This window comes from Homarus americanus, unplaced genomic scaffold (assembly GCF_018991925.1).
Source record: "Homarus americanus isolate GMGI-L3 unplaced genomic scaffold, GMGI_Hamer_2.0 scaffold30535, whole genome shotgun sequence".
Classification (NCBI taxonomy): domain Eukaryota; kingdom Metazoa; phylum Arthropoda; class Malacostraca; order Decapoda; family Nephropidae; genus Homarus; species Homarus americanus.
The window spans coordinates 10780016-10793606 of record NW_024732440.1 but is presented as its reverse complement, the minus strand read 5'-3'; the positions used below and the strand labels follow the sequence as shown (position 1 = coordinate 10793606).

At 44.3% G+C, this 13591-nt stretch overlaps 1 protein-coding gene across 1 annotated transcript in view; it reads right to left on the bottom strand.

The window, feature by feature from the left end:
- LOC121868819 (probable cytochrome P450 49a1) overlaps window positions 1-13591 on the bottom strand; it is a 65621-nt gene that overhangs the window by 44201 nt on the left and 7829 nt on the right. Inside the window, exons 2-3 of the mRNA XM_042369779.1 lie at window positions 3164-3428; window positions 2585-2825 (exon numbers count right to left, since the gene is read on the bottom strand). Coding sequence (XP_042225713.1) covers window positions 2585-2825; window positions 3164-3413 — 491 coding nt within the window. The 5' untranslated portion in view covers window positions 3414-3428. The remainder of the gene's footprint in view (window positions 1-2584; window positions 2826-3163; window positions 3429-13591) is intronic.

The window sequence follows — 13591 nt, the reverse complement described above, 5'->3', positions numbered from 1 at the left end:
GGTCAACAAAGTTAAGAAGAAAACCCAGAAATTCAAGACATGGGTTAGGTAAACCGATGAGTAGGACAGGAGGAGGGCTGAAAAGGAATTCCAGAGGCTGGTTGCAAGCAAGGTCAAGTCAAACCCAAGGGCATTTTACCGCTATGCAAAGTCGAAATTAAAACGCTAGTTGGAGTATCGGACCTAAGGCTTGAAGATGGTTGTTACGCAGACTGTGACCAAGACAAAGCAGAGGCATTGAACAGTTCCTTTTCCTCGGTGTTTACAAGAGAGGATGCGAACAATCTTCCTGTGTTTGAGGACAGACGGTATGACACAGCACTGACCCACATTGTGTTCACAGAAAAGGTTATAAGAAATAAACTGTCCAATCTAAAGGTCCATAAGAGTCCCGGACCTGACAAGGTGCAACCCAGAGTGCTAAGAGAGTTGTGCAACGAGCTTGCCGAGCCCCTGAAGATCCTGTTTAGCAAATGCCTGGATGAGCAAAATGTCCCCAGTAATTGGAAAATAGCTTATGCGAGTCCTATCTTCAAGAAGAGCGATCGTCACTCCATGAGCAACTATAGACCGGTGAGCCTGACCAGCATAGTACGTAAGATACTTGAGAGTATTATAAAAGATGCCATGATGGAACATCTACTACGAAACAACCTTGTAAAGGATTGCCAACACGGTTATATGCCGGAGCGCTCCTGCTTAACACAATTACTCAAAGTGCTGAAAATTTGGACCCAAATTCTGGAACGGGGTGGTAATATCGACAATATTTACCTAGATTTGGCCAAGGCTTTCGACAGTGTACCCCCACGAATGGCTGAAAATTAATTTAGAAGGGTACGGGATTTGGGGAAATGTCCTCGCATGGATAGAAGACTTTCTACATGACCGCAAGCAGTGTGTGGTAAATAATGGCACGAAATCATCATCCATACCCGTCACAGGCGGGGTACCACAGGGCAGTGCATTGGGCTCGCTGCTGTTTGTTTGTTTCATAAATGACTGGCCTGAAGCTGTACATTCCTCCATACAAATGTTTACAGACTGTGAAGAGCTGCAGAAGGACCTCTGTGAGCTTCAAGAATGGTCGAAGAAATGGCTGCGAAGATTCAATATCACGAAGTGAAAGAAGATGCAACTGGGACGTACCAACGGTAAGGAGGCGCATCATATGTGTGTACGTTGACAATGAGCTGAAGTTCTCGGGCCATTGCGAGAAGAAGGTAAATCAGGCAACTAAATTATTGGGTCTTATAAGAAAGTCGTTCAGATATCTAAACGATCCATCCCTTGTAATGATCTTCAAGAGTGAAATGCTTCCCCGTCTGGAGTACTGTGACCCCGTCTGGTCCCTGAGATAAGCTAGGGACTGTCAGTTGATTGAAAATGTCCAAAGGAGGGCCACCAGACTGGTGCTTGCACTGTGGCACCTCAGCTATCCTGAGAGATTAGAGCGCCTGAAATTGCCTTGCGTTTACTACAGACGGGCAAGAATACAAGAATGGAGGAAACTGCAGCGGGCCTATTGGCCTATACTGAGCAGTCCTATTTACACCCAACCCCTATTGCTCATATATCCAACCAACCTATGTTTGAAGCTATCCAGCGTATTCGAGTTAATGATGATATTTGGTAACTTGTTCCACTCGTCCACTACTTTATTTCCAATCCAATGTTTACCTATTTCGCGCCCAAATCTAAATTTGTCTAATTTAAAACCATTGTTACGAGTTTGCTGCTGGTTGGATAGTTTGAGTACCTTTGTATTGTCCCCTTTGTTCAGCCCTGACTTCCATTTAAACACCTCTATCATGTCGCCCCTCACTCTATGTCTCTCGAGGGAGTGCAAATTAAGATGCTTTAACCTGTCTCTGTACTCAAGGTTCCTAATGCCCGGGATTAGTCTTGTCATTCTCCTCTGAATTCTTTCCAAGGATTCTATATCTATTCTGTAATACGGTGACCAGAATTGAACTGCGTAATCCAAGTGTGGTCTCACAAGCGCAAGATATAATTTAGGGGGGACATAATTGAGGAGTATAAGCATCTCAAAGGGCACTACACAGTCGAGTACCCTTACCTGGAGTTGGCAGATGCTCACCCCACGAGGTGGTCACAGTTCAAGGTTGAAGAAGCCACAAGCCCAGAAAACTGTGAGTGGTAACTTTTTCGAAGTGAGAGTTTTGAACTCAAGGAACAATCTGCCAGAGAGTGTTGTGATGGCACCGAGTGTGAGCTCTTTCAAGACCAGACTGGATAAGCACTGGAGCAGGTTCAGATACATTCAGGAGCCAGTACATGCCCAGTACTTGCCAACAGTGTGTAACAGAGACATGACCGATCGCCCAAGCCACTAACGAGCCGATCAGTGTTGGTGAAGAGGATAAAAGTAAGTAAGTAAGTAAGTAAAAGTAAATAAAATAAAATACATACAAGGGTGTCTGGTCAGTGAGCCTTGAATGTAAGACTGTACATTTATTGACTGTGAATGAGTCTTTTAAACTATTCATACATTAAAATATTAAATTTCACACTTTTGAATGAAAAGTTTCTAACTTCATGTGTTGATTTTCTTTGTACTTACTCGATAAGAATGCCAGTCTTCTTCTCAAAGTAATCATCAACTGTGTCCATCCGAATTTTCTGCAATGATTCAAAGCCTATTCGCACAGGGTTTTCAATCGTTGCCCGTGTGACCAGTTCAATATCATCAGGATTGGTCAGTGCCACCATTTTACCCATTCCAGGCTGATGAAACTGGACAATGGGTCCATAATCCTTGATTATTTCTATCCACATTTTGTGAATGGCTCGCGAATCAAACTCTGTTGAAACAAAGAGAATTAAAGAGGGCTACTGGTAACATAATGGTAATTTCAAAACAAAACAAGAAAGGTGTGGTAGTGTGACTGTGACTAACTTAGCAACTTAGTTAACTTAACAACCAATGGTGTGGTAGTGTTACTAACTTAACAATGAAAAGTGTGGCAGTGTGACTATAACTTAATACAGTAACCAACAATCATTAAATTTTTACAAACTGTGAAGACACCAAAAATAGATGCATGGGCCTTAGTGAGAAAGTATTTTTGTAGATGCAATAGAAAAAAGCTTACCTGTAATTGCCTTTGCTGTTACAATAATAATAACAGTTAAAACTTACTATAATTTATTAACATGGACAGTAGACTCCCAATAATAGGGAATATCCTTGGCCCTGGGATCTCACTGGTAGGTCGTGGTGCTGCTCTTTCATCATTAGGTTGTGCTTTCTTTGCTGCATTGATCTGTTGCTGTACTGCTCCTGTTGCAATACACCGAGGGAGCAGGAGTGAGCTACCGTATTTAGCACATTTGGTAGCGTGTGCACCAAACACCGCACACTCTGTTATCGCACCAAGAATCATGGTCATCAGACTGGATTGCACCTGATAATAATAAATAAAAATTAGTATATACTGCACTGCTCTTCCCTGTAGCAAGGGTTAATATACTGGTGATACAGCAGTACATTATACCTGCTCTTCCCTGTAGCAAGGGTTAATATACTGGTGATACAGCAGTACATTATACCTGCTGTTTCCTGTAGCAAGGGTTAATATACTGGTGATACAGCAGTACATTATACCTGCTGTTTCCTGTAGCAAGGGTTAATATACTGGTGATACAGCAGTACATTATACCTGCTGTTTCCTGTAGCAAGGGTTAATATACTGGTGATACAGCAGTACATTATACCTGCTGTTTCCTGTAGCAAGGGTTAATATACTGGTGATACAGCAGTACATTATACCTGCTGTTTCCTGTAGCAAGGGTTAATATACTGGTGATACAGCAGTACATTATACCTGCTGTTTCCTGTAGCAAGGGTTAATATACTGGTGATACAGCAGTACATTATACCTGCTGTTTCCTGTAGCAAGGGTTAATATACTGGTGATACAGCAGTACATTATACCTGCTGTTTCCTGTAGCAAGGGTTAATATACTGGTGATACAGCAGTACATTATACCTGCTGTTTCCTGTAGCAAGGGTTAATATACTGGTGATACAGCAGTACATTATACCTGCTGTTTCCTGTAGCAAGGGTTAATATACTGGTGATACAGCAGTACATTATACCTGCTGTTTCCTGTAGCAAGGGTTAATATACTGGTGATACAGCAGTACATTATACCTGCTGTTTCCTGTAGCAAGGGTTAATATACTGGTGATACAGCAGTACATTATACCTGCTGTTTCCTGTAGCAAGGGTTAATATACTGGTGATACAGCAGTACATTATACCTGCTGTTTCCTGTAGCAAGGGTTAATATACTGGTGATACAGCAGTACATTATACCTGCTGTTTCCTGTAGCAAGGGTTAATGTTAATATACTGGTGATACAGCAGTACATTATACCTGCTGTTTCCTGTAGCAAGGGTTAATATACTGGTGATACAGCAGTACATTATACCTGCTGTTTCCTGTAGCAAGGGTTAATATACTGGTGATACAGCAGTACATTATACCTGCTGTTTCCTGTAGCAAGGGTTAATGTACTGGTGATACAGCAGTACATTATACCTGCTCTTCCCTGTAGCAAGGGTTAATATACTGGTGATACAGCAGTACATTATACCTGCTGTTTCCTGTAGCAAGGGTTAATGTACTGGTGATACAGCAGTACATTATACCTGCTCTTCCCTGTAGCAAGGGTTAATATACTGGTGATACAGCAGTACATTATACCTGCTGTTTCCTGTAGCAAGGGTTAATATACTGGTGATACAGCAGTACATTATACCTGCTGTTTCCTGTAGCAAGGGTTAATATACTGGTGATACAGCAGTACATTATACCTGCTGTTTCCTGTAGCAAGGGTTAATATACTGGTGATACAGCAGTACATTATACAGGGTTAATATACTGATACAGCAGTACATTATACCTGCTTTCCTGTAGCAAGGGTTAATATACTGGTGATACAGCAGTACATTATACCTGCTGTTTCCTGTAGCAAGGGTTAATATACTGGTGATACAGCAGTACATTATACCTGCTGTTTCCTGTAGCAAGGGTTAATATACTGGTGATACAGCAGTACATTATACCTGCTGTTTCCTGTAGCAAGGGTTAATGTACTGGTGATACAGCAGTACATTATACCTGCTCTTCCCTGTAGCAAGGGTTAATATACTGGTGATACAGCAGTACATTATACCTGCTGTTTCCTGTAGCAAGGGTTAATATACTGGTGATACAGCATTACATTATACCTGCTGTTTCCTGTAGCAAGGGTTAATATACTGGTGATACAGCAGTACATTATACCTGCTGTTTCCTGTAGCAAGGGTTAATATACTGGTGATACAGCAGTACATTATACCTGCTGTTTCCTGTAGCAAGGGTTAATATACTGGTGATACAGCAGTACATTATACCTGGTGTTTCCTGTAGCAAGGGTTCTAGAACAAGTTTTCGTGTAATTCACATCTTCACATACAGTACCCTGTAGTGGATACTCTCCCCTACAACTGCTGACTGATCACTTCCCGTTCGCTTACCAGCCAATCAGCAGCGAGTTCCACAGTCCAGGCCTTATTCTCGGACTGCGCTGTAATTGGCCCGTTACCGCCTTTACCTCAGCCAATCAGCAGCGCCACTCACATCACACCTCTCTCCTCTGATCCTGCAGAATCGTATAAATACTCCTCAGCCTAGCCGTGAAGATCATTCTACTCAAAGCTCTCAAACCAACAAGACCTCTCAACAAGCTTCTCACCACACAGCAACTCCCTAGCACTGCACTGTACATACAATATATATATATATACAGAAAACGCCATTATGAGTTTCCCTTCTTGCCTCCATCCTTAATGCGAGATCTCCTACATGTACTTATGTATGTGAGCCTAACAAAGAGAAATCGACAAACAGAGAAGTTTGACGACTGGCCACGAATCCAGGAAAAAAAGTCACAAAAAGGCACGGTAAAAACCTAACCTAACCTAACTTATGTGCAATGCCATCATATATATATTGTGTTGTCTGGGGGGGCCGGTGGTAGAAGCGGTATCGCTCTTGTCTCGCAAGCAAGATGTCACGGGTTCGATTCCCGGGCCGGTGGAAGTTGTTTGGACTTACTTCCTAGCCCCCATTAGTCCCTGTTCACCTAGCAGTAAAGTAGGTACCTGGTGTAAGTCGAAAGTTGCGAATTAGTATTCAGGGACAAGTTGTTGGAGCTTCCAATAACTTGATGACATACACCATTGACTCTTCAGGCTCTACAATAAGCCCTTAACTCATGAGGCATAAAGGCAAGCATGAACTTTGCATGCTTCCCTGTTGGGCGCTGTAAACGCTTCTGTGCTTCACCTTACACAAGGATGTAGGAGGGTGCCCCCCCCAAAAAAAAAATGTGTTGTCAACGTGTATTGTACAAGTCATGTGACTTTATTTCCGTCCACCCTGGCCACATACAGTACACTTCAACCTTGCATTCAAAATATATCAATTACAGCTCCTATTTCTCATCATAAACCACCATCTAATTATTATTCGACCTATAAAATCCACACATATTCATTATATCATTGATCAACCATGGTAATACAAAAAATATTGTCAAAACATAATTAAGATAAAATACCTACCTTAAATTTTCACCACAACAATTAAAACAAGTCATGGTGCTCGCTCAGCTGATGAGCGGTCCCTTAGACTCCGTTGATCGGACCCATTTTCTTTCATTCACGTGTGGGAAACTTAACTAGTATTATTGTCGGTAAATTTGTGCGTGTCTGTGTGTGTGCTTCGACCGAATATGACCTTCATTTTCGTCGGAAATTGGCCGGGTTTTTTTCGAATTTTTTTCGAGACGTTTTTCGAAAAAAAATAATCGCTTAGCCAATAAAAAATATACCAAAACACACTAGAAAAACCTAACCTAACCTAACCTGACTTAACTGACTCTCACCATATGATGGAATCACCTATTTCTTACCTTAGTTGGCCTGGAGACCAGGTTCTTGTTCGTCGTTGGGTTCTGAGATTCTTACACAACGCCATCATATGTGGCCCACATATGTTGGTCTTTGCAATATTTACATTCAGTCTTGCCCTTAGTACACTTTACTTTTATCCTCTTCGCCACTGATCGGCTTGTTAGCCGCTTGGGCGATCGGTCACGACTCTTTTCCTTTATATTCTTCACCAAAAGGTCGGCTCGCTAGCCGCCCGGGCGATCGGTCACGTCTCTGTCACGCACTGTTGGCAAATACTGGGCATGCACCGGCTCCTGAATGTACCTGAACCCGCTCCAGTGTTGGTCAAGTCTTCTCTTGAAAGAGCTCACACTCGGTGCCGTCACAACACTTTCTGGTAGATTGTTCCAAGAGTTTACAACCCTCACTCCGAAAAAGTTTGCCCTCACGGTTTTCCGGACTTGCGGCTTCTTCAATCTTGAGCTGTGACCCCTTGTGGGGCGAGCGTCCGCCAGCTCCAAGTAAGGACACTCAACTGAGTAGTGCCCCCTGAGATGCTTATAAACCTCAACTAGGTCCCCCCTTGCCCGTCTGTAGTATAAGCTAGGCAAGTTCAGGCGCTCCAATCTCGCAGGGTAGCTGAGATGCCGAAGTGCAGGCACCAGCTTGGTGGCCCTCCTTTGAACATTTTCAACCAACTGACAGTCCCTAGCATATCTCGGGGACCAGATGGGGTGACAGTACTCCAGATGGGGAAGCACTTCACTCCTGAAGATCGTCACGAGGGACGGACCGTCTAGATATCTGAACGACCTTCTTATAAGACCCAATAATTTATTTGCCTGATTTACCTTCTTCTCACAATGGCCCGAGAACTTCAGCTCATTGTCAACATACACACCTAGGTCCTTCTCACACACAGTCTCAACTAGTACATTTTCTTCATCCCGTTGGGACATATGGTACGCCTCCTTACCGTTGGTACGCCCCAGGTGCATCCTCTTACACTTCGTGACATTGAATCTCAGCAGCCATTCCTTCGACCATTCCTGGAGCCCACAGAGGTCCTTCTGCAGCTCTTCACAGTCCGCTTGGTTCTTAATTTCCCGAAATAACTTGGCGTCATCGGCAAACATTTGTATGGAGGAGTGTACAACGTCAGGCATATCATTTATGAAACAAACAAACAACAGCGGGCCCAATACACTACCCTGCGGTACCCCACTTGTTACAGGTACAGATGACGATTTCGTGCCATTAATCACCACACATTGCTTGCGGTCATGTAGAAAGTCTTCTATCCACGCTAGGACATTTCCCCGAATTCCGTACCCTTCCAGTTTGATTTTCAGCCTTTCGTGGGGTACACTGTCGAAAGCCTTGGCAAAATCTAGGTAAATATTGTCGATATTACCACCCCGTTCTAGAATATGGGTCCAAATATCCAATACCTTGAGCAATTGTGTCAAGCAAGAGCGCCCCGGCATAAAACCGTGTTGGCAATCTTTTACAAGGTTGTTTCGTAGTAGATGTTCCATCGCTGCATCTCTGATAATACTCTCAAGTACTTTACATATTATGCTGGTCAGGCTCACCGGTCTATAGTTGTTCGTGGAGTGCCTATCGCCCTTCTTGAAGATAGGACTCACATAAGCCACTTTCCATTCACTGGGGACCATTTGTTCATCCAGGCATTTACACAAACAGAATCTTCAGGGGCTCTGCAAGCTCGTTGCACAGCTCCCTTAGCACTCTAGGATGCACCATGTCAGGTCCAGGACTCTTATGGACCTTTAGCCTGGACAGTTTATTTCTAATACCCTCTTCTGTGAACACAATGTGGGTCAGTGCTGTGTCGAACCGTCTGTCCTCAAACGCAGGAAGGTTAGTTGCATCCTCTCTTGTGAACACTGAGGAAAAGAAGCTGTTCAATGCCTCAGCTTTATCCTGGTCAGAATCTGCGTAACTACCATCTTCAAGCCTCAGGTCTGATACTCCTACTCGCGTTTTCAATTTCGACTTTGCATAGCGGTAAAACGCCTTTGGGTTTGACTTGACCTCGCGTGCAACCAGCCTTTGGAACTCCTTTTCAGCCCTCCTACACTCTATCTTTGCTTGGTTTCTGGCTCTTGCATACATCCTCCTGTCTTGCTCATCGTTTGACCCAACCCACGTCTTGAATTTCTGGGTTTTCTTCTTAATTTTGTCGACCGCCGCATGGTTCATGTGTAGGGATCCCCTCGTATTCCTAGAAGCACTGGGTTTGGTCTTGGGTATATATTTATCGATCAAATGGGTCATTTTACTAGTTATGATATTCAGCGTAGTGTCTGCGTTCTTGTACCTTAATAAGTCAGGCCAGTTGATACCCCTCATCTCTTCCCTCATCCCATTGTAATTTCCCTTGTAATATTTGCACCTTGGCCTGGCCTTATCTTGAACTAGGTAACAGTTAAATCTGAATGACAACACTGTATGGTGACTGGTGCCAACTGGGGCAAGGTGTTCCAGTTTGGCCACCATACCCTCCTCGTTTGTTATGATGAGGTCAAGTGGCTTGGGTGTTTGCTCCCCTCTGTAATGTGTCGGGTCTCTCACATGTTGGAACAGAAAATTATCTCTCAGAGTTTCTACAAAAAGAGTAGCAGGATTATTCAAGTCATTCGGGGTTGACTCGTTTCTCCAGTCGATGTCGCCATAGTTAAAGTCCCCCATGATAAGGAGGTGGCTGGGGTTGAGCATCGCCGCATTGTTTATTAAGGTTCTTAAGTTCCTTTGATTTAGTGGGCCACAGTTCGGGGATCTGTAGATACACCCGACGATAAGTAAGTCCCCTCCCTTTAATTTAATTTTACACCACTTGGACTCTTCAAAAACATCCTCTCCCTGTACCCTCGCCTGGCTGGCTCTAAGGTCTTGCCTAGCGTAGATAACCACACCCCTCCTGCAGGATTCTTGAGTTAGGTTCGTAAATGAGTCATATCCAGCAATACTGAACTCACATTCCTCTGGGTCGATTCTCCTGTTCTTGTACAACAGTTCTACAACTCCTACAATATCTGGTTGGTGTACTCTTAGTAGTGTTTCAAACTCCTCCCTCTTATCCAGGAACGTGTCGGTATTAGTGTACATGACATTCAAGCCAGAATTTGTTCTCGGTAACGTCTCTGCTCTTAGTAATAAACCCGCTCCACCCACATTCTCAGAAGCTGCAGCATTTGCTAAGTACACTGTATTTTGCAGGGTGTGGTTAAAAATTTCATTGTTTACACGGCGCTCGTTCCCTCCTGTCCGGTAGGCTGAGCTGGTGCCGCCTCCCGGGTGGGGGGTTGAGTGGGTGGAGGGTGCACTGCTGCCCCCTGGCCCTGTGTCGGCACACTTGTTTCCACTACCCTCCCCCTGAGTATAACCCATGTGCACCTGTCCCCGTTCCTTCTCGACTCCTCCCTCCTCTGCTTCAAGTCCAGCAGGAGCTTCTTGTGCTGTTCCCTCTGCATTACCGTGCGGTCTGGGTGAATAAATACATCTCGAAATGCCTCGCTCCTTGCTAAGTTTTTTGCCTGCCGGATAACTTGCCATTTTTCCTCCTCACTCCCTAATGTGATCCTGAGGGGGCGAGGCTTAGCCCCCTGCTTTTGTCCCAGTCTCCTCACATCCTGAGGGGTTGCTGGAATCTTCAGAACCTCTGTGCAAATATTTTGAAACAGCACCTTGTCGTGTGTTTCCTTACTCACAGTTCCCTCTGCCTGGCTCTCTGGGACTCCAAAAACTATTACATTGTTCCTGCGCTGGAGCCGTTCCTGGTGTTCCTCCTCTCCCCTAACAGTAGGTCCGTTAATTTTCATTTCTTCGACACACTTTTTCAGAGTCCCAATCTGCTGTAGAACCTGTACTGATTCTGCATTACTCTCCGCCCCCCCCACCCGTGGCCCTCCTAATACGTCCGCATAGCTCCTCTTAGCAACCACCTCCATTCTATTAGCTACTTCCTCAGTCTTAGCAAGGATCTCTTTCTCAACTTGCTCCAGTTTGTCAACCAGCAGGGCTCCTGCTTCATCTATTTTCGTCCCTAGAGAACTCGTTCCCTTATGGATTGCAATCGCTTCATTCACCTTGACTATGCAGCCAGGGCAATACCAGCAACAGCCATCAAGCTTTACGGCAGTTAGTAACTTCCTAGACGTTGCATTAGTTAGGCCTGCATCCTCCATATCCGACGTCTCCCTGCAGTAATCACATACCAAACTCATGGTTGTTGTTGTTGTGGGGGGGGTGTAGACTGTGTATAGATCTACACCTATTTCAAAGAAAATAAAGAGAGAAAAAAGTACTTAGCTACTCTCTGTTGCCTATGGAGTTGTCGTCTGCGACTGCGTACCCTGTATCTCCCTGTGAATGGTGTATTGTAGGCACAGTTTCAGTCCTTGAGCAAGCACACAATCAACATAAAATAAAATTTAAAGTCTCTGTGGCACCTATGACACGACTTGGTTTCAGCTGGCACGGTGCCTTTCCAGCTTGCTTGCTAGTGAGCGCTCACTTTAAGTTATTTACAACTTCAGCGGTCACTGATGACACTATGAACTATCACTGTGTACACTGTATCTCCCTGTGGGTGGTGTATTATAAACACAGATTCAGTCCTTGAGCAAGCACACAAACAAAATAAAATTTAAAGTCTCTGTGGCACCTATGACACGAATAGGCTGGCAGTTGTCCTTACCAGCTCGATTGCCAATATGTATTCACTTTAAGTTATTATAGTCTCTTCTGCATTCACTGATGACAACTATGAACTGATTTAACTGAAGGCACAGTACTACACTCCCTGGTTGGCCTTTATCACAGCCGTGACCACAACACCCTAAAAAATAAAATAAAATAAAAGCTTTGTCATGTGGCAGTGATTGTGTGGTTATAGGCCTGTGACCCTGGCTGTACCTCCAACTCGGTGGAAATTGAGTTTTCAAAAATACAATCGTGTCTAGCATGAAAAGTCCGACATCGATTTACACTTTCACCTCACTAAGACGATCTTGACGAACTTATGTAATCACTGTCCAATTTCTGCCGCTCTACATCGAAGGCCCGGATGCCGAACACGCTTTGTTACAGAGACGCAACACGACCCGCCCGCCCTAAACAGATATATCCTTTACTGAGGTTGGAAGAACACCATGCGATCGAAAAAATGCTATTGTTTCTTCGTTTTTTTCCCCAAAAACTCGCAATCAACTCCATATAATTTAAGTGACACCCATCGCAGACTTCCATGGTCGGCACTGAACTTGAATTTCGAAATATGAGAGACCCAAAATAAAAATCGATTTTGATTGGTCCAAAAATACCGCGGATTAAACCCAAAATCATTTATTTGGTTGCAAAAAAAAAAACCGCTTTTGATTGGTCGTGTGACGTGTACGGGAACGCATGCGCATGATTTATGGAGACACGCAAGAGACACGCAGTGTTGGAGGAGAGACAGGCGATAATGGAGGAAGATTAATGGTAGAAAATAGAGAAAATTTTGGATTTGCTATCTCCGTTAATATACATTTCCGGCGGCAATGTAATAGATGAAAATGATCTTAAATTAGACGTCTTATTAGAATATGATAAAAGATTAGTGGTAGGAAGTGGGACTGTTTAAACGCAATAATACCCAGAGAACGGTGTGACAATGCAAATTTACCGGTGTACAGTGTAGTGGACGTCTCCCCTACAACTGCTTAGCCGCATTCCAATGCCACAGTATCCTAGCAACCAGCCACCTGCTACGTCTTCCCTAGCAACCAAAAGAGCGGCCCTGGGGGGGGGGGGGCGTCATCATCTGCTACCGTATCCTAGCAACGGAGTCAAGAAACCGGCGACTTCCCACGGATTTACTTCCGGCGGCTGTGTATATGAGCTCTGTCTCTCCATTGAGATTCATTCTGGCCTCGGTTCCTGAACACGCAACACCGCCTCCTCCGCCGCTGCCTGGCGGCCCTCGCTTCTCCTCCGCCTGCCTGGCGGTCCTCGCTCCCGCCGGCGAGCATGGCGACCCACCAGCTGTCCTTCTCTCAGCGTCCTCACCAACCAGCTCTCTTATTCTACTCTACGTTCCTGAACATGCAACACCTCCTCCAAGCAAGCTCCTCGCTGTCCCGCTCTCATTCAACCTGGAGGCCAGCAACAGGCAACATCTTCTCTAACGAAGCTCCTGCACATCTATCTCCTTCAACACGCTACTCACCGAACGTGTCTACTGAGCAGCTCCTCACCACACGGCATCTCCAGCACCAGACTGTCTACCATATAACTTATATTATATAAGAAAACCACCACCTTAGAGTTTCCATCCAACCTGAGTGCTAGACAACATAATATCACGAAACCCTACAACAGTATTTTCTATTCGCTTAGCCATTACTGTATTTTTTTTCGAAAAACGTCCCACGAAAAAAAATCGATAAAAAAAACCGGCCAGTTTCCGACGGAAATGAAGGTCATATCCGGTCTAAACACACATAAATACACTAGAAAAATATATTTTTTACTTTCTAACAGAGTGGGAGGTGGAAGTGCAAATTTACCTGATTATCTTAGACACTTCACAAGACAAAGTCTTCTTCATCATATTG